General features: G+C 40.3%; 1 protein-coding gene across 2 annotated transcripts in view; it reads left to right on the forward strand.

Moving 5' to 3' along the window:
• Positions 1-27,079, forward strand: part of COL4A3 (collagen type IV alpha 3 chain) — a 139,704-nt gene extending 112,625 nt beyond the window's left edge. For both annotated transcript variants that reach the window (XM_067027015.1, XM_059055412.2), the window contains 18 exons: positions 4,026-4,124; positions 4,882-4,971; positions 5,649-5,788; positions 8,000-8,126; positions 9,376-9,456; positions 9,840-9,938; positions 10,457-10,504; positions 13,198-13,383; positions 13,884-14,014; positions 16,735-16,807; positions 18,752-18,823; positions 18,921-19,046; positions 19,905-20,003; positions 21,516-21,728; positions 22,363-22,540; positions 22,668-22,782; positions 23,968-24,140; positions 24,756-27,079. In XM_067027015.1, coding sequence (XP_066883116.1) covers positions 4,026-4,124; positions 4,882-4,971; positions 5,649-5,788; positions 8,000-8,126; positions 9,376-9,456; positions 9,840-9,938; positions 10,457-10,504; positions 13,198-13,383; positions 13,884-14,014; positions 16,735-16,807; positions 18,752-18,823; positions 18,921-19,046; positions 19,905-20,003; positions 21,516-21,728; positions 22,363-22,540; positions 22,668-22,782; positions 23,968-24,140; positions 24,756-24,840 — 2,135 coding nt within the window. In that variant the 3' untranslated portion in view covers positions 24,841-27,079. The remainder of the gene's footprint in view (positions 1-4,025; positions 4,125-4,881; positions 4,972-5,648; positions 5,789-7,999; positions 8,127-9,375; positions 9,457-9,839; positions 9,939-10,456; positions 10,505-13,197; positions 13,384-13,883; positions 14,015-16,734; positions 16,808-18,751; positions 18,824-18,920; positions 19,047-19,904; positions 20,004-21,515; positions 21,729-22,362; positions 22,541-22,667; positions 22,783-23,967; positions 24,141-24,755) is intronic.
• The last annotated feature ends 33 nt before the right edge of the window (positions 27,080-27,112 follow it).

Raw genomic sequence — 27,112 nt, forward strand, 5'->3', positions numbered from 1 at the left:
AACTAAGATCCCACATGCCGAGTGGCAACTAAGCCCGCGCGCCACAACTAGAGAGAAGCCCATGAGCCGCAACGAAGATCCCGCATGCCGCAGCTGAAACCCAATGCAGCCAAATAAATAAATAAGTAAATATTTTTTAAAAAATAAATAAAAATAAAATAGCCATTCTGGCCTTTTGCTATTCCTCAAATGGGCCAAGCTTTAAGAATAAATAAATACGGCTTCCCTGGTGGCGCAGTGGTTGAGAGTCCGCCCGCCGATGTGGGGGACATGGGTTCGTGCCCCAGTCCGGGAAGATCCCACGTGCCGCGGAGTGGCTGGGCCCATGAGCCATGACCGCTGAGCCTGCGCATCCGGAGCCTGTGCTCCGCAACGGGAGAGGCCACAACAGTGAGAGGCCTGCGTACCGCAAAAAAAAAAAAAAAAAAAAAAAAAAAAAAAAAAAAAAAAAAAAAAAAAGAATAAATACATAAAAGGATAATCATTGGGAAAAGAATCAGATATTTTTCTATAAAGGAAAATTAGCAAGTAAAGGCCTTTTGGGTAGGCCCCCTTTAATCTGCTGTCAAAGGGATGATTTAGTTCTGGGTGCAAACAGAAGACTGCATTACATTTTTAACAATAGAATAGAAAGTAGTATGAATTTTATAAAATTCTGCTAGAACTGGTCTAAGCCAAGATGTAAAAAAAAAAAAAAATACTGGCACAAGTGTCCAGTCTTCATAAACTGTCAGACACCACTTCACTGGATTATTCTAGATGATTTAGGTAGTGTTGCAAACATTTTGAAAAAAAATATGAATAGCATATCTGTGCCTACATAAACAAAAATTTGGCTCCAACATCGTCAATGCACAATGGGTACTACCTTACAATTAAACAATTGTTTCTGTAAAATATATAGGGACACATGCTATTTTTATGCTTCTAGCAAAATACAAGGTGCATAGAAGCGGTCCTACATGTTTCCTTTTGGCTTTTCAAGCCCACAACCAAGGAGCAGAGATAGAGCCACAACAACAACAAAAGATCATCCTATCTAGGCCTCTCTAATTTCTATATGATTCATTTTTCATCTGAGTTTCTGACTTAAAGACATGCACTGCAAATGTGGAAGAGCTACTGAAGGTACGAAAAGCACAGTCGTCCTCTCCTCAAGGAGTCTGCATGGACGATTTAGGCATATGTACAAAAAGGTAAAGAATAATACAAAAGAACTGTTAACGCTATTTTAGCAAAGACCTGTGAAGCCCTTCCCGCATGCAGGTACCGTTCCAAGCTTTACAAATATTGACTCGTTTAATTCTCACAACAACCCTAGGAGTAGGTTATGGCTGTCATCCCGTTTTATAGATGGGAAATGGAAAGGTCCGATTCCTCAGTGTCACTCCGATAGGATGTGCAGAGATGGACCTCACACGATGTTGTTGGTTCCAAAGTCCTTACTCAGCCTTCGCACTGTGCTACCAGCTGGGTACCACTGGCAGCGAGCCTTGTGGGAGATGAGCAAAGCAGAAAACACCTCAACCAGGGTAGTCAAAGAAGCCTCCATGAGCACAGGGAACTATATTCAGTATCCTGCAATAAACTGTAATGGAAAATAATATGAAGAAGAACTTATACATGTATAACTGAATCACTTTGCTGTACAGCAGAAATAACACAACACTGTAAGTCAACTGTACATCAACAAAATAATTTTTTTAAAAAAGAAGCCTCCATGAAGAAGGATTTAAGCTGTGAGTAGGTTTCAGATGAGCAAGGAATACTCTTGGCTTAAAATCTTTCTAGGTCTCCCCTTGCTTTAAGAATTCAGATTTCTTTGACTGGCATCCAGGTTTCTTTATCACTTGCCCTTTGCCTACTTCTCCAGCCACACGTCATTTATTTACTTAGCAATTATTGTTTAGTACCTACTGACTAGACATTTTTACTATGTCTTGAAGACCAGAGGTGAACAAAGCAGAGGTAGTATTCTGGTCCTGAGGAAACTTACAGCTTAGTAAGGGAAAGAAACAATAATGTCTCTGTAAACAATTTATATCCAGGGCCAGGTAGTAAATATCTTAGCCTTTGTGGACCACATACGACACCTGTTGCATATTCTTCTTTTGTGTGTGTTTGTCTATGACACCTGTTGCATATTCTTTTTGTGTGTGTGTTTGTCTGTTTACAGCCCATTAAAAATATGAAAAGCATCCTTAGCTCTCCAGCCATGCAACATCAAGCCAAATTTGGCCTACAGGCGGTTGTTTGCCACCCCTTCAAAACCAAAGCAAATGAATAAACTAAGTGATTTATATTTTTAGGTTATGATAAAGGATATAAATGGAAAAAAAAAAACAAAAGTTACAGAAGAAAATATTATAACTCCCTGCTACTCAGCACTCCTTTGCACATGTTATTTTCTTGCCTAGGAATTCTGTCCCATTCCATACTTTCTCCATCCAGCTAGCTCCCACTTGCTCTTTAAGACTGAGCTTAAAAATATCCCCTCTTTTTAAGGAACCTCCATACTGTTCTCCACAGTGGCTGTATCAATTTCCATTCCCAGCAACAGTGCAAGAGGGTTCCCTTTTCTCCACACCCTCTCCAGCATTTACTGTTTGTAGATTTTTTGACGATGGCCCATCTGACCGGTGTGAGGTGATACCTCATTGCAGTTTTGATTTGCATTTCTCTAATGATTAGTGATGTAGGAATAGAAACGGAGAGGTAGAGAACGGACGTGTGGACACAGTCCACACGGGTGGGAAGGGGAGGGTGGGATGAATTGGGAGATTAGGTTTGACATAAATACACTGCCATGTGTAAACCAGATAGCTAGTGGGAGCCTGCTGGATGTATAGCACAGGGAGATCAGCTCGGTGCTCTGTGATGACCTAGATGCGTGGAATGGGGGGCGAGGTCCAGGTGGGAGTGGATATATGTATACCTATAGCTGATTCACTTCACTGTACAGCAGAAACTAACACAACATTGTAAAGCAATCACACTACAATTTAAAGAAGAAATCCCTCTTCTCAAAATTCTTCCCTGTAGCCTATTGTGCCGAACTCTGTTACAGAAACTATCACACTGGGTGGTAATTTTTTACTTGGCTGTCTCCCCAGTTAAACACTACAAACTTGGGAAATGAGAACTTGATTTTTCTATGTTTCCAGCACTTAGAACAAGACCTGTCTATTAATTAGGTACTCAACGCATATGTGAATGAATGAATATGTAAGCAGGGAAGCAGCCAAGGGAAGTGAATCTGCTTGAGAAAAGGCACAAGCTGCAGCCATGGATAGACTGTAGAATGTTTCAAGTGCCAGTGAAAGGAGTCTGTCATTTACTCTGTAGGCAAAAGAGATTCAATGAATATTTCTGAGCAGGAGAATGTGATCAAAGCCATGTTTTAGGGAAGCTAGGATGGTGTTGTGGAAAACTTATGAGACTTCTAGCCTGCAGAACTGGATTCAAATCCCAGCATTACCACTAATTGATGGTGTGACTCTATATTATTTCATTGACTTCTTAAAGAGTCTCAATTTTCTCACCTCTACACCCTATCTGGAAAGGCTCAAGAATACACTGAGGTTGCCTGAAGATTAACTAAGATAAATAAAAGAAAGTAATGTCTTCCATAAACCAGTTACTTAATAAATGATAGCTGTAATAAATGGATTAAGAATGAAATAGTCCAGACAAGCATAGTAGTAGATAATCCTCTGTCATTAATTTAAAAATAAAAGAAGCTGTATTTAGGCCACTAGTTCTTAAAATGTTGGTTCAAAGTGTAAATGTTATGCAACTTGCTAGAGTTCTTTGAGAACTAACTCATGCCAGGCACTGTGCTAATGCTTTTCATGTATTACCTCTTTTAATCTTTTTTTAAAATAAAATATAAGCCCAAATCTGCCCATACTCTTAACAAATATGCTATGTTGTGTTTCAATAATAGCTCAAAAATTTTAATCAGGATGTGGATAAGCCTGATAAAATTCTAACCTGTATTTTTAATACATAGTTTTTAACTTTAGGACTTGCAGGGAAGCCTGGTGAGAAAGGAAACAGAGGCATTCCAGGGTTACCAGGTTTCAAAGGACTCCAAGGGCCACCTGGACCACCAGGATCACCAGGTATAACTGATTCTCTAGTAGAAATATCAGGTGTTAAGTTTTCCTAGATCTAAGTGTAACAAAAATGTGTTTCTAGAATATGAATTCTGCCCCAACAGTGTTCCAACAGAAATTTGCTTCTTATAATTTAACCAAATTATATTTCTTATAATTTAACCAAATTGTAGTCAGCCTGTATTAACTAAAAAATGTTAACCTACATGAAGTTCTGTTTTGCACTCAAGATTTTATTTTGAAATAGCTGATATGTATTCTAAACTATAATTTATTACAAACTCATGTATCCTAGAAGAAAGTAAGATAATGCTTTAGAGGTTTTCAAATTTGTCTCTTTCTATTTTAAACAAGTTATTGAGTTTGCAAAGTAATTTTTTAAACAAATAATGTAGCCCCCTATTCCCCACGACCACATCTGTGATGAAATTTATTGCATTGTAATAAAATTTCCATATTGCATTTGAAAATCTGTTACTATATTGTCACAGGAGCCCCCTCTTTCCTGTTGGCTTTGGTCCTAGGATGATTCTGATGTTTGAAATCCAGGTCTGCTGACAAAAATCTAACTTTCTCTAATTTTACATTTTCTGAGTCACCAGTCCCTTCCTTATTTGAAGGCATAAATGCAGCTAAACAAGTACCTAAACCAGATGGTCTGGCTGCACTGGATTCATTCATTTGTGCAAGCAACAAGTGTTTATTGAGCATCTACTATGTCCGGGAACTACACAGAGCGTATGACTATTTATTTGTTCTCAAGGCCCCAGAGGAGATCCAGGCAGCATTGGGAATCCTGGTGAGCCAGGACCACGTGGTGTGCCAGGAAGCATGGGAAACATGGGGGTGCCAGGTAATGCATAATGTCCTGTTATGAGCCTACAACCTCAAGACGGGTCCTAATTCTAGATTTTCTGTGTTGTCATTTTGGTTTTCTACTTGGTAGAAAGTTGGTGTAAAACAACTAGATTTGCTGCTAGACAAATGTACTGTATGCAACCAAAACATGAGTGAGAACAAACTAAATATTTACATTGTGTAAAAATCATCGATTAAGACTACCTGTTTTTAGTTTTTTAAGTAACCTCCATACTGTTCTCCATAATGGGATGTATCAATTTACATTCCCACCAACAGTGCAAGAGGGTTCCCTTTTCTCCACATCCTCTCCAGCATTTTTTGTTTGTAGATCTTCTTGACCGGTGTGAGGTCATACCTCATTGTAGTTTTGATTTGCATTTCTCTAATAAGTGGGATGGGGGGTGGGAGGGAGGTCCAAGAGGGAGGGGATATATGTATACATATAGCTGATTCACTTCGTTGTACAACAGAGACTGACACAACATTGTAAAGCAGTTATACTCCAATTTTTTTTAAATGGAAAAAAATTTTTTAAAAAGACTACCTGAAACATTAGTGCTTCTGGAAAACCAACTTCTTGGGAGAAAGGTGGTTTGTGCAAAGGTGAGAAGTAGAACCCTTGAAGATCTCTGCCTTTACCCATTTACCTGATTTCTTTCCTAATTTCAGGTACTAAAGGAATGAAGGGAACTATGGGATTCCCAGGTCTAACTGGAAGACCAGGCCTCCCAGGTACTCATGGTGTTCAAGGAGATAAGGGAGAGCCAGGTTATTCAGAAGGTACAAGGCCAGGACCACCAGGACCAAAGGTATGTAGGCCATGGAAGTGTTTTGGTGTTGGAATGAGTCCCTTTAAATATCAACAAGTATCTGGATTCATTGTGGGCAAAGAAAATTGAAAATATTACTGTATTTTCAGACAGTTATTTGAGGTTTTCTCCCCTCTCTCTATAACTAAGGACGCCTATCACACAACTTCAATTTCTGAGTTTACTCCCTCCAGTTTCAACCCCCAAGGAATTTCTCATAACCGACCCTGCAATTTAAGTGTGCTACCAGGAGGAGGCAGTGATCACAGGCCCATACAAGTTGACAGGGCAGTGTTTGTTTTTCTTGTGCTACAAAGTGGCCAGTCTCTGCTATAGACTCATCTCACACAGGCTTACAAAAATAAATGTTCCAACTTTGTAATAAAAAATACTTGTCTTCTTAAATACGATAAAAGATGTAAAATAAAATAAATTTAGAGGGCTTCCCTGGTGGCGCAGCGGTTGAGAGTCCGCCTGCCGATGCAGGGGACACGGGTTCGTGCCCCGGTCCGGGAAGATCACACATGCCGCGGAGCGGCTGGGCCCGTGAGCCATGGCCGCTGAGCCTGCGCGTCCGGAGCCTGTGCTCCGCAACGGGAGAGGCCACAACAGTGAGATGCCGCGTATCGCAAATAAATAAATAAATAAATAGAAAATACAAAATAAATTTAGAGCATTATTAAAAAGCAAAACCAAAAAAAAATCTGAAGATATATACACTTATCTTTCTTAATTGTTTATTGTCATTGCATTACACAGAAGATTTTCTATCTTGTCACAGTGTTCTCAGCATTTGTGCTCTGTCAGCTAGAGACTGGATGCCAAAGCCCTCCCTTGTATGTAGTATCATGCAGCAACCAAAGGTTTCAGTGGGGCTCAGCTGTTCTTTTAGGTTTATCTTCTTCCATCCTTTCTGCATATAGCAGTTACACAAGAACCAGAGCTAGAGCAATGGAGAATAATTAATAGAAATTCCCAGAAGCAGGGGTTCTTCACATGGGATTCCATGGATCCCTGGGAAAGCCTATTGGATCCAAAGAAGCCCACTAATCTCCTGAAATCAAATGAAAATTGTTTGGATACAGGTTTTCTGGGTTTTTTTCTAGAAGGAGTCTGTTATTTTTCACCAGACTTCCAAAAAATATAAAAATCATTACTTAGGAGACTTTCTCCCTGACTCTCTTTTGAGCCAATAAAACACCACCTTTCCTAAAGATTTCCTCCAGCTGTAAAACAACAAGAAAGAAAACTTTTAGAAACCACAAAGACCCGAGTAAGTAACCCTTTACTACTTGGAGTTCAAACAAATTTCCTTTGCCCTTTATTTTTAACGAGGTCCTCAGAAAACCAGAAAGAGACTCCTTCCACTGAGATTTTTTCCCGAGTGAGGAATCATATTTGACTTAATTCACATTCAATTAATGAATAGTTTCATTTAAAGTTTTCATAGGTAACCACATAAGAAATTTTTTAAACTACGCACTGAACACAGAATGTGCTGGTTTTATGCTGGCAAATCTTAGTGACAGAATAATGAATCTTAGTCAGCTACCATCGAGATTTTGTAAGTTACTATCAAATCCATATGTTCTGGCTTATCATAAAAGTGAAGTACAGATTTAATGAATATTAAACCATGGGAAGTTTGTGTTTTTGTTTGTTTCTTTTTTTACATGTGGTTGACATACATTTATCTGCATGCAGAGTATATGAAGAACACACATCCATTTGTTCTATTTCTTTCTGACCTCTGAGTTAATCATCACAATTTGAAATTATCTGTGTGTGTGATTATTTACTGTCTATCTCCCACTGGTCTCTAAAGCTCCTTGAAGGCAGGGACTGTATCCATCACATATCCGTTCATGGTTACTATTATATTCCTGGCTTCTTGGGCACAGGACTTGTGTAGCCACAGAGGTCCCATGCTGACAAGGACTCCATGTTTGGTTTAATGCTCTGCCATTTCTGTCTTCAATTACTTTTTAAAAGTTCTTTTACAGAGAGCTGCATTTTCATTTTGCACTGCACCCCACAAATTATGTAGCCATCCTGTTCCCAGCAGCTATCAGGGTGGTAGCACACAGCAGACACTTACCATGAATTGCTAAATAAATAAATACATAAATACAAACCAACCTAGTTTATACTTAATTCTGATCACATATCCTGCTTATATGAGAATTTTAAAGGTGTTTGACTGAATTTAAGGGAGATCCAGGATTGCCAGGTGCCATGGGAAAGAAAGGAGATAGAGGGCCACCTGGCACACCTGGACGTCCGGGCCCTGCTGCACCAGAGGGAGTTCCTGGGAATCCCGGAAGCCCTGGCCACCCAGGTGAGCTCTGGTTTTGCAACCCAAAAGCTGCAAGCAAGAAGTGTGGTATGGCCCTTGCCTCCTAGAATAGTAAATGGAAAGTAGTTTAGGCTTTTGTACTACAATTGATTTTATTCAAATCTGATCTTCAAATTCGAAGACACTAAGAAACAGCAAATCACAAGGAGCCCATTTCGGTCAAGTTTGGTGACCTGAAATCTGAAAACCTCCTCCTGTAAACAAAACTTCAGGGGCGCTGCCTCAACGAATTCAGCCTAAAGACCTGAAATGTTAGCTTGTTGTCCAACTTTATATTTGTATCAGTTTTCCATGGCTTCCAAAGCAAATACCACAGATTGGGTAATTTAAACAGAAATTAATTTTCTCCTAGTTCTGGAGGCTGGGAGTCTAAGATCCACCAGGTGTCGGCAGGGTTGATTTCCTCTGAGGCCTCTCTCATTCGCTTGTAGGTGACCACCTTCTCCAGGTGTCTTTCCTCTGTGTGTCTGTGTCCCAATCTTTTCTTATAAGGATATCAGTCATATTGTGTTAGGTACTGCCTTGGGGACCTCGTTTTAACTTAATTGCTTCTTTAAAGACCCTACCTGGGAATTCCCTGGTGGTCCAGTGGTTAGGACTCCTCCGGGGGCCTGAGTTCAATCCCTGATCAAGGAACTAAGATCCCACAAGCCGTGTGGCATGGCCAAAAAGAAACAAAGAAAAAAAGACAATAAAGACCTACCTCCAAACACAGTGATATTCTGAAATACTAGGGAATTAGGACTTCATCATATGCATCTGGGAGCAACACAGTTTAACCCATAGCACTGTTGTTTTGAGGGTTTTGTTGTTGCTGTTTCCAGTTTAAACATTGGCTTGCTTTCTCATTTGCTTGTTATTTGGGTTGAAGTTTTCACTTTGGTCAAAAACAACTGCTAAGCCACTGGTTTGCAGCTTCAGGTCTTACCTAAAGACAATATTTAAACTATCTTTTCAAACACGGAAAGGTTCAGTGGCTTTGCTGCTAACTCCCAATTAAAGTAATAAATCAGATATTGGGCGGTCCAAGGGGCTGGGGTCCGCACACCTTTGAAAATGATTGGCCATGTCTCTGCTGTGCTTCTCTGGGGAAATAACAGCCTGAAGCAGGAGTGCCCCTTGAAGGCCAGCTTGAGCACAGTTGACTGTAAGAACTGACTGTTTCAGCCATTGCTGGAATCATTTATCTTTCGGTTTTCTTTTTTTCCTTCCCCTCTCTCTTCATTTATAGGAAAGCCCGGTCCTGATGGTGATTTGGGGTCTAAAGGAATCAAAGGTTTCCCTGGCTCTCCAGGAATAAAAGGCCCTCCAGGTTCCATTTTTGTACTTTGTCTAGTTCCCTTTTGTGAGGGAAGCATATTTTCTTCTGAGGCTGGAGTCTCTGTCTACCGGTATCTCTGACCCATGACTGCTCCTTGGAAGGTAGCTCCCAGTTACTCAGTCTCCAGGAGACAATGCAGAAAAGTGAGGTGAGGTATTTATACGGATCTCATTCAAAGATCAGCTGACCTACACGTTCCAAAGTGAAAAATCCTCATGATAGCACCACCCTGTCCGTGGTTTTCACTGTGAATTTAGCTTCATATAACTACAGTTCTGAAAAATGAACACATTTCGCAGAATTCCACACATGTGGGGTTCACATTAGGCCACTGATAGGAAGTAAGTCCTCTCTTTGAATGCCTTTTTTTCCAGGCCCTCCAGGATTCCCAGGAAATCCCGGACCAGCGGGTGAGAGAGGTAATCAAGGACGTGATGGAATTCCTGGTCCAGCTGGAGAAAAAGGAGAAACAGGTACCGCTTGCTCGTCACCTTGGATACACTAGTTTTATTTTTCGTGGAATAATTAGTGTCACAGTAAGCCTTCATGGCTCTAGAAATTCTTCCCTGACAGCGGTGATGATCTTTTTTTTTTTTTTTTGCGGTACGCGGGCCTCTCACTGTTGTGGCCTCTCCCGCTGAGGAGCACAGGCTCCAGACGCGCAGGCACAGCGGCCATGGCTCACGGGCCCAGCCGCTCCGCGGCACGCGGGATTCTCCCGGACCGGGGCACGAACCCGCGTTCCCTGCATCGGCAGGCAGACCCCCAACCACTGCGCCACCAGGGAAGCCCCAGAACTGATGATCTTTCATGTGTTCCGGGTCTGTGATAATTCTTTCTGTAACCAAAGTGAAATTGAGCAAGTGGAATAAACTTTATATACATTGGTCAGTTTCACAGTTTATATATAAAAATACATATAAATGTTTATATGTATATATAAATTAACTATATGTATAGAATATTAAAATACCAACATTTTCTCTTTCAGGCTTGCCGGGAGCACTTCCAGGCCCAAGAGGGAAACCTGGTCCTCAAGGTGAGCACTTCTTCCTTCCTGAACCTGGTGATATACATTTTCTAGGACAGGATCTAATTTAATATGCCTGATAGATCAAATAAACTTGGCATACTGAATTAAAGAAGTCCCAGTGGTAATATACGATATGTATATTCTTAAGTGTTCAAGTAAAAAATGCTTCATTATTACCATCACCACGAAATGAACAAACTAGACACTGTGATCCAGTTTTGGAATTTCCTTCCATGAAGGTGTTTAAACATGAAAAAGACTTCTGTATTTGCTTCGATGTTGTCAGCATGGTTTAAATGTATCACCTCCTAAAAAGTTGGAGGTGGAATTGATAGCTTCTCAAGGAGTTTCCTCTCCCCGCTGTTCTGAGATGCAGCAATAACACTAATCCTCTCCCATCTTGTTATCTTCATGGGTCTGATTCCAACCCCCCAGAGCCAGCTTGTGGCTCAGGTTACTGTTTATTCAGGGATTCCCAGTAACTCTCGCAGCATCTCAGACACGGCAATTTACTGAATATGTCATTCAAGGAATATACAAGTTTTTGTTTGACAGACTGCCAGTCTGGATTTCTCATGCCGGTGTTTTATACGATAAGCAGCTTCTGTTAACTTTTTCCATTTTGTATAGAAACCTGCCAGAAGAAATACTAGATTATTTGCACCTTTTATTGACCCTTCTCAGCCATAGGTCCTGTAGATAGGAGTATTTTATTAGCAAAGATGCCTAAGCCCAGTGACGGCCTCTGGTTATTGATGCTCAGAAGAACCAGCAAAGAGTAGCCTGATGCTACAGAGAAACTCCACGGGGCAGGAACTGCTCTGACCAACCAGCTCAACTGTGAAAGTAGACAAGAGCCGTTCTTTCCCGTTTCTGGATGATGCGATAGCCGTTTTGGTTGAGCTCAGTGTCCGCACGTCTCTCAGACCCTTCCCTCCCTCGTGAACATAAAGGCTTTTCATAGCCTAGTTTTAGAATTATGGTCAAAAGGGGAGTTTCCGTTCATTTTCCTAGGCTAAGCTCACAGTTTAACCATTTGGAATGAGGACACGTTAGCATTTAATTGGAAATAAAATTTGATACCAAACGATCAAATCTTAAATTCAAAAGCCTTTAAAAACAACAAATAGCCTGATTATGAAAGTAAGTGATTATGCACCTCAGTCCCTCTAGGATAAATAAATATGGAGACGAGGTCATTGCTACTTGGAAGGTATGAATCCTTTTAATTAGTTTTAATTCTCCCAAATCCTAAAAAGAAATCCTATTGTAAAACAAGGAAGCATCTTCATGGACATGGAATATACAACTCAAGACAGCATCTTGGTGCCTCAGACCATTGCCAGACCCTGTTGTACAAATACAGCATTTCAGAGCTTGAAGAGAGCTGAAGTCATCTAAATTCTTTCTTTTAAAAGTATAAATTGCAGGCATAATAAAGCTAAAGAACATGATAGACAAAGGGCTAGATAGTCGATAGTCATCAATTTTATTTTCATCATCCCCCTAAGCCTTCCCTGCATAATAAATAACTCCCCAAGCCCTTTCCTGTGCCACCAGCCTCCTCCTCCTCACTTGTCCTTCTTCCTTTCCTCTGTCTCCCATTTTCATGCCCTTTGCCACTTCTAGAATAACACGAAGATGGGAGAGAAGAGGGAGAGATTATTTTCAATTCATACAACATCTTCCATTTATGAATGTCAAAGCACAATTTCTTGAAAGTTCTCTGAGATGAAAAATATCAGTATTAAGTTGTGACCTTTTGCAGGGTCTTCTTTGGTAAATCCAAAGCTCTCACCACATTTGTCCCTTCCAGACTAGTGTTTGTGTTATGGGGGAGAAGTAACCAGAGGACTGAATGGGGATGGTAACTTTGTCCTTCCTTTTTCTGGGTTTGTCTGGGCAACACTTTAACTGCACAAATCAGCCATAAAGTTTAGCTTTTTTTTTTTTAATGTATGTATGTATGTATTTATTTACTTTTGGCTGCTTGGGTCTTTGTTGCTGCGCGCGGGCTTTCTCTAGTTGCAGAGAGCGGGGGCTACTCTTCGTTGTGGTGCGTGGGCTTCTCATGCGGTGGCTTCTCTTGTTGCAGAGCACGGGCTCTAGGCGCGCAAGCTTCAGTAGTTGTGGCTTGCAGGCTTGGGATTAGTTGCTCCGCGGCATATGGGATCTTCCCGGACCAGGGCTCGAACCCTTGTCCCCTGCATTGGCAGGCAGATTCTTAACCACTGCGCCACCAGGGAAGTCCCAAAGTTTAGCTTTTTAGTGCTCTGTTGAATTATCAGTGATTGAATGATGTCATTGTAATTAAATATCACCAGATAATAATGATTATGGCTTACGTGGACAGAATACTTTAAAGCTTACACCATGCTTCTCCATCTGTATATTCTCTCACTTGATATTTAAAAAACTGAGTTAAGTCAGATATCACCTTCATTTTTTAAATAAGAAAATGGAGACTTGTAACAGTGAAGAGACTTTATCAGGATCAAACAGCTGGCTGGAGTCAGGACTGAGTCTAGTTTAGACCCAGTCCTTGTAGACCTGTACCTCTTTTGTCAGCCTCTTAAAAAAAATTGTCTTGTGAAGCTTAACACCTTTAATCAAAGTGTCTACATTACTAGAGATAATCACAAACTATGACACCAAATACAGGGGCATTACAGAAACTGGTCAGGCTTTTTTCTTTGCAGGAGCCAAAGGAGACAGGGGAGCCCCAGGCTTGCCAGGTCTCCCTGGCAGGAAAGGGCCAGTCGGAGATGCTGGGCCTCGAGGGCCCATTGGCATGACAGGACCTCAAGGGCCACCAGGCTTTCCTGGTTCAATCATCCCTGGCCAAAAAGGAGATCGAGGTCCACCTGGAAGAAGAGGAAGCCCAGGTAGAGGATCTACTTCTAAATAAGATGAAAGAATGAGAGTAACATTTGATGTCTTTCAATCTTCTCGTGACCGTCTTGCTTCTTTTTCCCCCCGGTCTTCTCTGTCTTCCCATACCCACCTGTCCTCACATGGGGTGCAGTAAGGCTGTTGGTGTTGAGACAGAGGCACCTGTTTGAAAAATTAGTACATACCAAATTAATGAGCCTGGAAGAGAGAGATGCATCCATTCATCAATATTTGTTGAGCTCCTACTCTGTATAAGGTGCTGGGTTAGACAGAGACCCTGCTCTAACAGACCGTCATCAGGGAGAAGCAGTTCCTGCCTTGTGCCAGGCGCTTGGCTGGCATTATCTCATTCACGATCCGGTCACACCCCACGAGGCAAAGTACATTCGGTGTAACGATAAAGTGCACAGTTTGCTCTTCATTCAAAAGGGTAACTGACAGAACCTGCGAAGCCCCCTGAGTGGCGATACTGATAGGCTTTTTGTGAATTCAGGTGAGCCTGGTCCCCCTGGACCTCAAGGGAGTCCCGTCGAAGGCATAAAGGGTGACAAGGGATTTATGGGCCATCCTGGCCAAAGAGGTCCGCCTGGAACAGTAGGAGACATGGGGCCACCAGGTCATCCGGTAAGTGTGGAAAATTATTTTGACGTCTTAGATTCTTCTAAATCGATTGCCAGGATCAGGTGTAATTGGAGGCCACAGAAAGTTCCCACTTGTGATGCTTCTGGGTAGCGCACCCCAAAAAAGATGGAGTCCAGAAGGTTCAAAGAATCAAAGAATCTTAAGAGTTGGACAGATTTGGTCTCCAAGAGGCCTCTGAAAGTTTGGTCCATATGGGACCCTTCTCTATGTCATTCCCGACCTTTTCTTGTTTAGACTCTGAACAGTTCCATTCTAGATGACAACAAAATTTTTCTCTATTAATATGCTTTCAAAATTATCTTTGCCATCTCCTAAATGTCTATTTATTTTCTCCCCATGACACACCTTCCAGTATTTGTAAATAGCTGCCATTTCCTTCTATTTTCTCTCCCAATAAATACACGGGTTTTGTTTTTTTTTTTCTCAAATTCAGTTTAAGATGTCATCAGCTCTGCCTCTATTCTGAATATATCTTAGTTTGTCAATACCTTAAAAATGCGGCCCCTGGGACAAAGACCTTGCAGGAGTAGGAACTCAGTACCCCACGGAGTGGCTAGAGGATAGAAGAGTCTCACTCTCCTGAACATTCTGTTTTATAATCCAACCTAAAATTCCACAGGAGCTGTTTGGCAGCCTCATTACCACACAATCATCACACATTGAGCTTATAGTCGGCGAAAGACCTTGTGCCTTTTCCTCATGAACTGCTACTAAGTTTTCTCCATTACTTTTTTTTTTATTTTTATTTTTGTCTGCTTTGGGTCTTCGTTGCTGAGCACGGGCTTTCTCTAATTGCGGCGAGCGAGGGCTACTCTACGTTGCGGTGCACGGCGGTGGCTTCTCTTGCTGTGGAGCACGGGCCCTAGGCACGCTGGCTTCGGTAGTTGTGGCACGCGTGCTCTAGAGCACAGGCTTACTTGCTGTGGCGCACGGGCTTAGTTGCTCCGCAGCATGTGGGATCTTCCCGGACCAGGGCTCGAACCCACGTCCCCTGCATTGGCAGGCGGATTCTCAACCACTGCGCCACCAGGGAAGCCCTCTCCATTACTTTTTGTCTTGTCTATTTGTGTACTTGTGACATAAGGGCAGAACTTTCACATTTACCTTCCTTAGTTATCATCTTGTTCCTTCAGGCTCATGTTTCCAGCCTGTTAAGATCTCTCAGTTCACAGAATCTCACTCAACACTACAGCCACCTTCCCTAGCTTTCTCTTAACAGCATATTTGAAAAACCTGATCCCTCTGTTTACGTCTAATTCTTGGAAACTAATGAGGAAATCGGTTATGTCATAGATGTTCTGTGTTTCCTTGTGACGGGTAATGAGGTTCTTCAGCATGGCTTCTTGTCAGGAAACATGTTACACTCTCTTAAGCTCTCTTGGTATTTGGTTTCCAGAATCTACCTTTCTAAAACTCTTTTTTTAAAGTGAGATATTTGCCCAACTCCAGTCTTAGGTATTTCTCAGGTTCGCTGTGATTCTTTGAAAGTGGCAAACACTAATCCTATGATCACACCGAAAGTCCTTCCAAGGACACTGGGATGTGGAAAGTCTGGTTTGGAAATGCGATCTCTCTTAAATCCCCTGTGCCTCCAAGGTTAGTCTAGGCTTCTGCATTTGCACTTGAAAGAAAATTCTTCTTGATGGATATCTAAACTGACTCCTTGCCCTTAACAGCTCTCTCCTTGCAGGAAGCAGCTTCTTCTCCGAGCTTCCTCCCTGGTTATCTTTACCTCCAGAGAACAGGCCAGACTTCAGAAGCCTTAGACTCCTTGATCACATGGTTGTTTTCTCTCTCTCCTTTTTTAACCTCACACCACCTTATGTAAGAAACAGGACTGTTCTTTCTTTCATCTTCTAGCTCCAAAGACAGCATGCTGAAAGACCAGTTTTGTTATTGACGGCATTTTTCATGACCTTCAATTCATTGTTTTCAAGTAATAGCATTCTGTCTCATTCATATGGACAGTATAAGAGTAGATGCAATATGCATTCTGACATAGAACTCTTTTCTTCGGAAGCCATGTTCCCTCCCCTCTCCTCCAATGGCCTTGCTTGAGAATCTCGTGGTCACAACAGCAATTAGTCTGAGCCTCATGAGGAGGGAGCATCTCTGCCCGGTCAGATCACTGCATCTTTGCCAAACATGCATGTCAAAACTCCCTGTCAACCCCTTCATGCGCCCATCCCTGGAACCTTGACTTCTATCACTCTGACCAGAGTAAGTTATAACCCTGATGGCTTAGTTAGAATGATGGCGGGTGCTACAATTCAACAGCAACTCTGTTGCCTTTGCAAGAATTCCAAATACAAATTATAATTTTCATCCTGGCAATCTGGTACCTATTCTTCCTGAAAGATCTTCAAATACTGGGCAGTTCACTTTAGAATACAGAATATCCAATTGTATGCAATACTCACACCAACATACATTAACATGAGAAGTTATGTTGGCTCTGGGGCTTAAGGGTAGTTTTTACTTCTTTCTTATTGAAAATGATAGTCGTAAGGTGAGGTAGGTGGCACAGGAATTACAGGAGGTGAAATACTGGATTGGAATGTAAAAATGATGTCTGACAACTTTAACTCATTCTGACCCAACATAGTATTATATCCTATATGCTTAAAAAAAAAAACACTGTAGTGAGTATTGTGATTTTAAAAATATGTCTGTGGTTCTGCTCTTTCTTATTTAAAATATAGGGAGCACCAGGTGCCCCAGGTCTGCCAGGGGTCAGAGGTGATCCTGGATTCTATGGATTTCCAGGCATGAAAGGTACTGTTTTTGTGCACTACTCTTTGGATGCAAAGACAATGACTGATTCATATTTTAGGGTACACAAATGTTTACTGAACCCCTACGGTCACCACAGACAGTTGGGGTACAAATAGGACCTCAGTATGAACGAAGAAGGAAGATTCCACCAGCACACAATCCCAGGGACCTTAAAAATTAAACCATACCTTAAGAATGGAAACTATAGAAAAACTGAAAACAGAAACAGTTTAAAGTGGTTACCTTTGAGAGTACTGATGTGTGTCGGGCTGGAGGATAAGGAACTACATCAATAGCAACAGTATTGCTTTGAGTGGTTTATTTTACTTTGTGCATGTGTGATAATTTTAAGAAGCTGAAAATCTAAAAGAATATTCACCAAGCTGATAATGGGGGAGGGTAAGTAAATTTTTATATGCAGATTCAAGCACTTGTTTTTTTATGGGGCACATGTATTATGTTTTTAATCAGAGAAGACATGTACTTTGGAGATTTTAAGTTTAAAATGTTCATACACATAAATTTAAACTTCAGGTTTCAGAAAATAATTCTCAAATCTTCCATAAGGATGCTATGACCTCAAATGACATTTTGAATATTGGATTTGTTGTCTTAGCTGGTTAAATCCACTGGTATTGTTTTGTGTGTGCAGGGAATCTATTATCATAGACTAAATAGATGCTATACAAGAATTTCAACCAAAGTGAACAAAACCATGTTTCTATGAAAGGCAAACTTTTCCAGGTCTGAGGGAGGACAAGCTGGAGTTTAAAGAGAGCCTTTCCAATGCTTTCAACCACTGGCTCTTCAAGGAGCAAAATAGCAAAGAAGAAATCAAAGCAAGTGATTCTGGGGAGACTCACTAGACATTGGGTTGGTGAACACTGTCAGACAGCCCGGGGAAAATGTGTGCGCCTGTCACGCCCCCAAATCCCAGCACAGGAGCAGCTGAGACTTGAAAACTTATAGAAAGGCCCTACTAAAGAAAGAAATATCCTGGTGAAATATTTAGATGTATATAGAGGGAAAGTTCGTAGTTCTTTGGAATATGTTCCGTGAAACACATTCAATTCGTCTCTTAGATACCAGAATAAGACTATCTGTCATCTGGCACTACCTATGAGTTTGCACTTCTTTATTTGGCAATTTTTAATCCCCAAAGGGAAAAATACTTAGGCCTCTTCTGGTAGATGTAAGCAAATGTTAACACTCTCCTCAAGTTCTGATATCTAGTGGATAATTTATAGTGTAGTTGCCAGTTGGCTTTGGGTAATATAATTGTTTTATCATATTTCTGCTATGAATATCATGTTTAGTATTAAGTTCTTTCTAAGTAATCAGATGTAATGTCTACATTTTGTCAAGATTTTTTAAAAGAGGATATTCCTCCAAATCGATGGTTCTTGGTAACATTTCATTCATGTCAAAGACTGTTGGGGAGAGAAATCTTACCTCTTTGATAGTTTACATCAAAGTAGATATTCTATATGAGCTCATGAGAGTTCGTAACATAACTAACTTTGGGCTACTAGTAAAGCTAGAGTCATAAGCTGAGAAAGTCGATAACTGTTGACAACCAATATAATTCACCAGGAAGTGCTAAAACAGGTTTTAATGTCACTTCATATTTTACCTTAAATGTTAAATTGAATTGATTTCTGAACTTACAATGTGAACTCTTAGGAATGCTTCCCCTTCAATGCTAAAATACTAGTTCTTAATGCCTACTCCTAGAATATATCTTTAATAGACATTAAACATGGCTAACTGGATCCAAATGAAATTCCACAACCCACACGAATATAACTAAGTTGCAGCCATTGTCACAGTACTCATAACCTCCGGTCATAACTCCCATTATCTAGAGTCGACCACCCACCTAAAGAGCTAGGAAACCCATTGTTCTATGTGGAATCCCATTGCCTTTATTTTTTTTTTTTTAAGGGGAGAAGGGTAATTCAGGATTTCTGGGACCAAGTGGACCTCCAGGGCGAATTGGGCCAAAAGGACCACCTGGTAAATATTATTTCTTTAGTATTGCTGTATTGCTGTCCACGAAGAAACAGTAACTCATCCGGAAAGCCATCATCTTCTTATATGTTCATGTCAATAGGTGTACGTGGAGACCCTGGCACAGTGAAGATCATCTCCCTTCCAGGAAGCCCAGGCCCACCTGGCCCAGCTGGAGAACCAGGGATGCAAGGAGAACCTGGGCCCCCAGGGCTACTGGGAAACTCAGGTGTGGACCTGGCAGCATTGACTGGGATCACTAGAAAGCAGTTGAATCAAAATGCCTGTAAAGAGCTTTGGAAACAAATGATACAACTTCACAGAAAATGTTACACAGTACAGTGCTTTTAATAATCAGCTTTAGCATTGAGCTCATTTTACTCTTGACCAGCAAATAAAACTCCTTTTGAATCTATTGAAAACGGTTGTGTGTAGTCTAAACTTGAACAAATACACTTTAGGACACTCAGGATTTTTTTGGTTAAGGTAAAAGCATGAAGTCTATCTTCTCTGACAACTGTCAGTCTTAGAGTTCTGACTGTTTATAAATGATTGCCCAAATAAACCTGAGTTTCAGGGATTTATACTTTTCTAACAGTTTGTACAGTACTTGGAAGAGTAGTAAATGCAAATGTATGCTTAATATTATGAAATCTTTTCAAAATATTGGTTCATGAGAATTGAACTAACCCTTTTTTATAGTCTTAGCATATTGTAATAGACTTCTGAATGGAATTGTTGTGTTCTTTGTTTGCCTGAATCACCTGGGAGATAAGAGAGATATGATTTATTACTTTGATCAGTACAAGGGCATAGTGAATTCTGGAGCAGCATAAATCAAAATGGTAGCACAGTTTTAAACTGCTGTATTTCATATACTCCTAGCTCATTTTTCAGGTTTTTTTTTCCCCCTGGGAAGTAGGGTGTAACATGTTGGATGGCCAACTGTCCCGGTTTGCACAGTCTGTTCTCTTTGCAGGACTTTCATTGCTGAAACTGTAGAAGTCTTGGGTAAACTGGGATGGTTGGCCACCCTGCTTTTTGTCTATATGATCCATTCAATACAACGTTGGTTTTTTTCGCCTAGGACCCTGTGGGCCAAGAGGTAAACCAGGCAAGGATGGACTACCAGGAACCCCTGGACCAATTGGAGAAAAAGGCAACAAAGGTTGTAAAGGAGAACAAGGTAAACAAACAGCTGGCTGTTCTCCTTCACTGAAGGAGAGCTATTACCCATATATATACAGAGAAGGGAGCCTTGTTCAAATTTGTGACTATAAGATCTAGCTCAAGATCTAGATCTAGGTCTTTCAATTTGTGTTGTGCAGATTAGACTAAAAGCCGGGGCAAAATGTTCTTTCAGAAGAAGACAGAAAATCAAGAGTTACTGGAATAAACCATTCTTCCTATCTGTTAACTGGGCAAATGTACTGCAGATTTTTAACCTGAGGACACATAGGCCTAATGAAACACCAATTCTATTTTCAGAAAAGCGGATACTGTGTATTTAGTTGATAATATTTACTTGTAAGAGTAGCACCTAAGTACATAGTTGGAAAACCTTTACCTTGATATGAATAGAAGAGCAACTTAGTATCCCTATTTAGGAAAGCTGTCTTTTAACTTTGCCATTCTTGGACACTAACTCAACAACTCATGTGCGTGTCCGAAAAAGGGGCCTCTTTAAGTACTTTAGTCTGAACATAAATTTATATGTGTCAATTTGATATGCCTGGATCAAAACCTACCTTCTGAAAAAGTTTCGAAAGCACCTTTCTAGAAAAATACCCAGCTCTCCAAATCTTATTTTTTAGGATTGCTGACTTTGTTAAAGTAAGGGAAAACTCTAAATGTGATTTCGAATTCATTGACATATGCCCAGATCTACTATAATACAGCTGTAAAGACTAGAGATTTGTCTTTAGATATAATGCTAACTAATTATATTAATTGTAATATTAGCTGCATAATCACGCATGACTTAGCATTGTCCTGAGTGCTTTAAAACATTGAAAACATTATTAATCATTCGACTTTCCTTAAAAAAAATGTGTTTTTAAAATGGTAGAAAATAAAACTCTTATTAATAATCCCATAAATTTAAAAACTTTACTGACCAAGTCTGGGTTACAGAATGGGGCCAAAGCAAGAGCAAGGCTACTACAACACAAACTGTGCCGAGAATTATTCACAAGTAGACAGAGTTCGTCTTGGTGTCAGGCACCACAGGGCAATACAGAGATGAAAACCTGATCTCAAAAGACTCATCATCAGATATACACAAATATCTATCGTAAGAGGCATTTGTAATAAGATAGTCAACATTTAAGAATATTCTTTGGCCATTTTATAAACCATTATTCCTTAGGACTCTTTTCTGTATTTGAGGCTTAATAAATATATATAAACATTTTTTTTTTTTTTTGGTGGTACGTGGGCCTCTCACTGCTGTGGCCTCTCCCGTTGCGGAGCACAGGCTCCGGACGCGCAGGCTCAGCGGCCATGCGCCCAGCCGCTCCACGGCATGTAGGATCTTCCCGGACCGGGGCACGAACCCGCGTCCCCTGCATCCGCAGGCGGATTCTCAACCACTGCGCCACCAGGGAAGCCCCCATATATAAGCATTTAAATTAGTATTTTGGAAAAACAAGTTTGAGGTTTCATTTGTGTTGCAACATGTATAATGTGTTTTTTAAAGGACAGCCTGGATCCGATGGCCTGCCGGGCTTGAAGGGGAGACCTGGAGACACTGGACCACCTGCAAGGGGCACGGCGATGAGAGGCTTTGTCTTCACCCGGCACAGCCAGACCACGGCGATTCCCTTCTGTCCAGAAGGGACAGAACCACTCTATAGCGGGTTTTCTCTTCTCTTTGTACAAGGAAATGAACAATCCCATGGACAGGACCTGGGTAATGCCCTCGTTCTCATTTCTAGCTACTCTGTTCCACATGCAGACTCTACATTTTTATGGCATGGGGTACTTCCCTCTGAAGTTAAGTATATACAACCTGAGTATCTCACAGCAGTTTTTAAAGAGAGTAAATAAGGCGTTGGCCTGTCTAATATTCATTCCAGAATGTAAGCTCTAGCAGGAGCCTGGCTCATGAATGTCAATCTAGTCCATCCTGTGCAGCGCAAAGACTTTTCACTAAAACCCCTGTCTGCTTTGTCATCTTCAAAGTAACATCTTTTCTTAAAAGCTTTGTCTGGTTATCGGCTCGCATATACAAACGAAGAACTGGGAATACTTTGAAGCAGACATTTTTCCAAGCAACCTCTGCTAGTCCTAAAATTCTAGACTGATTAGAAACGGCCACAGGAAGCGTTACAGGTGGAAGAACGAAGGAGGATTTCTTTCCCTATTGGATCTTTAATTTCTATCAGTATTAAAACTTTTCAATCACACATTGTGTAAATAGCTCTTTTGTGTTGTCTTTCTCCAGTTTTTGCCATAGGTTGTGCTTTCATTAGCCTCTATCTAGTAATGATAATCAAAATAAGTTGAATTTACTGAAAGTGACACCCAGTCTGATGTTTCATTAGGAACTCTTGGCAGCTGCCTGCAGAGATTTACGACAATGCCATTCTTATTCTGCAATATCAATGATGTATGTAATTTCGCATCTCGAAACGATTATTCATACTGGCTGTCAACACCAGCTCTGATGCCAGTGGACATGGCTCCGATTACTGGCCGGGCCCTGGAGCCTTATATTAGCAGGTAAAATCCCAATCCCTTAGTTTCGTGATGGGAGCAGTTGAGTCACTTCGTTTGTAATGGAATGGAAGGCAGCACATCACGGTGCAGCAAGTGGCGATGCTGCCATCTTCTTTGTTTCGTGTTACAGATGCACTGTCTGTGAAGGTCCTGCAATTGCCATAGCGGTTCACAGCCAAACTACTGAGATCCCCTCATGTCCTCCTGGCTGGATTTCTCTCTGGAGAGGATTTTCTTTCATCATGGTAAGGAGAAAAGGAACAGTAAATTCATAGTAAAGATAATCTGTGGAATCTTACACTGGGGTCGATGAGATGTGGGCCCCAGGAATGATATTGCTTGACATCAATATGCACGATCTGCTCTGGATATTTGCTTGAAAATCTGCAAATATACTTTTTTTTTACTTCAAGTAAATTGTTCTTTGGTAAATAATGAAGCATTTTAAAAAATAGACTTCTCATAACAACAACAAAAAAAAATTAATAAAAAATAATAATAAGTAAATAAATGGGCTTCCCTGGTGGCGCAGTGGTTGAGAGTCTGCCTGCCGATGCAGGGGACGCGGGTTCGTGCCCCGGTCCGGGAGGATCCCACATGCCGCGGAGCGGCTGGGCCCGTGAGCCATGGCCGCTGGGCCTGCGCGTCCGGAGCCTGTCCTCCGCAATGGGAGAGGCCACAGCAGTGAGAGGCCCGCGTACCACAAAAAAAAAAAAAAAAAAAAGCCTTTTAAAGAAAAATTCCTGAGATGTAAGTACTAAATGAAGAAATCTAGGAATTAACATTTGTGATTCTGATACCTGCACAAACGTGGCTAGCGGTCATTCATATTCTGTGTAGCATCATTTATGATATGCTATTCCCCCTTCTTTACTCACAGACATCCATTCATTCAATCATTAATTCAACAAATATTTATTTAACACCTACTATGTGCCTTGACCATTCTAGGTACTAAGGATACTGGCAGTGAACCAAAGTTCCTGCTCTCATGGAGCTTATATCCTAGTGATAGACATACAAGCAAGAAGACAAAATAACAATAATAGTAATGAGTTCAGGTGGTGAACAGTCCTAGGAAGGAAATAAGGCAAAATAAGGGGGGAGACTGATAGGGATGAAGTCGAGGAACTCTTTCTGGAGGTTATATTTAAGCAGACCCCTGAATGACAAGAAAGAACCAGTCAGACCTGGGGGAAAGAGCATTCCAGGCAAAATCAATAGCTTTTATTTTATTTTTGATGACCATCCTTCAACTTGGAAGGTAGCTGGAGTGTTAGTAAATTTGGGTAAAGAAGCACAAGAGGTTTAATTCATCCTTCCGGGGTTTTTTTTCTTACTGTCTTCTATTACAAAAAAGAAAATTTCAGAGCATTGAAAATGTGAGCAGTATGCAAAGAATTCTTATTTGGATACTTTTCTTATGATAGTTCACAAGTGCAGGTTCAGAGGGCGCTGGGCAGGCACTGGCATCCCCTGGCTCCTGCTTAGAAGAATTCCGAGCCAGTCCATTTATAGAATGTCATGGAAGAGGAACATGCAACTACTATTCAAATTCCTACAGTTTCTGGTTGGCTTCATTAGACCCCAAAAGAATGTTCAGGTAACTATTCAAAGTCAAGTTTAATCTGATGACTCAATTGCATAATTATTCAAAGGTTGCCTATGTTAGGTTTTCATGCCCTGTGTGTTGATGGACTCACATCTACAAAATCTCCCCATGCCAATAAAATCCTGTTTAGCCTGTTTAGCCAATAAAATCCAGTTTACAAGTGGTCTAGAGTCAACAAGTAGCCATGGTTTGTGCTACTGTACCAATAGAGACCAAAAAAAATGTGATTTTGGTCATCACTAGATGTATTTAATATTTATATATGAATTTATAGACTACTCAATGAAACTATCAATACTAAATGATCTGCTAATCTTAATTTACTGTATTGGAAGACTTGTGAGTAATACAGAGTATTAAAAGGATAGGAATAGTTTTCATTTCAGAAAAAATGATCCATAAGTTTGCACCTGCAAGTTGCTGCTAAATACAACTAAAATGCTGACATAGATACCTTTTCAGAAATATACCTCCCTATGATAAAGTTTAGATGAGCTACAATATTCATTAATAAAACTCGAACCCAGGAAGTATTTCCCTTTTATCTATAAATTGATGAAACTTTTTGTGGGTTTTTTTTTAGTTTTGTTTTGTTTTTTATTTCAGAAAACCTATTCCATCAACTGTGAAAGCTGGGGAGTTAGAAAAGATTATAAGTCGCTGTCAGGTGTGCATGAAGAGGAGACATTGAAGAAATAAAGAAAAAATAGAACTGTGACTTTTCATCCTAAATAACCGAGTAATGAAAAAGAACATGCAGTTATTTAAGTATTTTTCTCTAACCAAACGATATCGCCCTATGATGGCTTAGTACAAAGTTTCTATTTGTTTCCCCATACAACAAAGCATTCTTTGAAGTTAGTTCTGTGATACTGCTCTCTAAATCTGTACTGTGTCAAAGTTCCCTAACTCAAGGCAGTAGGCTTTTCACAAAATATCACTGAAATTGTATTCCATTTGTATCCAGTGCACTAAGTAAATGGTAACTGTATCAAGTTTGATGCTACAAGTTAAGAGCTATTTGGTCTACTGGATTCCCAGGATTTGCTCCCCTTCTATTCCAGTCTTTGAGACTCAGGGAGGCTAAATCTGTTTTAGGTTGCCCAACCACCGGCTTCCTAGAGCTTTAGACCCTGGGTAGGGAATGGGATGGAGACAAGTGGAATACTAGAGCATCATGAATAAACTGGACTTTCAAACCTGGTGAGGAACCTAAGACCTAAAGGAACCAGAATTGAACTGAGGTTCATGGATTTTTCTAGTGCTTTTTCAAACATACCCAAGACTATGGTCAAAAGGGGGTTGCTCTGAGTGGAATCATAATAGCCTTGGAAATACTGTCTGGTTTTGGTTTACATTTTTAAAAAGATTTTTGTTTGTCCATTGAATTCATTTCACTGCAGCAATATAACTTGCTTATATTCAAATAGATACAATGTTTACCCTAGTGAATTAATTACATCCACACAAATAACAAGGACACTACTTCCTAGATGTGCACTTTATCCCCATTCCTATAAATCTTGGTGCATACCTTATAAAATAGTAGTTCAGCAGTCCCTGGAAGAACTTAAGTCATTTGTTAGCTAATCAGGCTCAGAATATTTTTCCTTTGCTCTAAATATTCCATTTAAACTGGGTGTTCAGAGATGTATTCTTTTGTTAACTATCTAATTCTTCCTTTGCAAAAACACGTTTTTGATATTATATATTCTTACAAACCATAGAAAGAGACCATTGTGTAAAAATCTTAATGTACGAATTGTATCGTTTGGCAGTTGTGTGTCAAATATGCTTCCTGATCCACGTAGGTGGCATTGGTGGTGCTGATATTTAAATTCAGGTTATTGCTTCAGCCTCAGTTGCTCTGTAAGTGAAGATGTGACCCCAGAGGACAGCACAGACGGCGACCTTGTTTGGCATCCTTCACTGCTCATGTGGCTACTGTCAAGCCATTTTTACATTTAAACTGAGACGTGCATTTTACTTAGATTATTTACTTAGACTCACTTTTTTTTTAGACTCATCGTATACCAAGACTTTTTTTGCTCTAAAAATATCCTACTCTCTTAATTGTACTATCACGGCATAGGGCTAGCTGATCTCCACAAACCCTGTGTAGGTCAGCAATTCTCAAAATGTGGTCTCTAGACCAGCAGCATCAGCAGTATCTGAGTACTTGCCATAAGTGCCAATTCGAGGGCTCACCCTACCAGGTACAGCTGGCTACTATCGCTCCATCCATGCCTCTCTTTAAAGTCCAAAATCACAAATGACCTTAAGGTCATCTAATTTTACTAATAAGTTAATGCCCTATACTGGTGCTAATGCCAAATGACTGGCCTCTGCTTGTCCCCAAGCCTCCATCTTTTCTTGCCCTCTTATCAGTGTTTAACTTCTGAGGAAGACAAGTGATGCTAAAACCTTAAATTCCAATGAAGCCATATTAACAGTTGCTCAGTCCCACTTCTAAGACTGAGCATTAAAACATAGTTCATGTGCATTCCTTTCCAGATACCTATCAGTAGTTTATAAGGTTATGAAGATTTACTTTTGTAGATAAATGTAAATAACTTGTTTCTTTTCAATTTCGGGCTTCAACTTTGGAATTTCACAGTGTGCTGAAATAGTGGATTTCTCAAAGGTCTTTTTGCAAGATAAACATTATTAAGTAACTTATTTATAAAAGTATTGCAATAATTCTAAATTTGAATTTTATTGCTAGTTTAACTTACAAAGATTTTTCTATACATCCAATGTAACTTACTGCTACTAAACTTAATATTTACTCTATAACCAAATGAAATATATTTAAAATATATTGAATATTTTATATTATATCTTGACAAAATTACAGTGTTGTAATGTACTAATATTTCTGTAATTACAGCTTAAATATTATTTTATTGTATTGTCTAAGAATAAAATTGAAAAAATTATATCTGGTCTTATTTTTTTCAAAA

The sequence above is a fragment of the Kogia breviceps genome, chromosome 2 (assembly GCF_026419965.1).
Source record: "Kogia breviceps isolate mKogBre1 chromosome 2, mKogBre1 haplotype 1, whole genome shotgun sequence".
Taxonomy (NCBI): Eukaryota; Metazoa; Chordata; class Mammalia; order Artiodactyla; family Physeteridae; genus Kogia; species Kogia breviceps.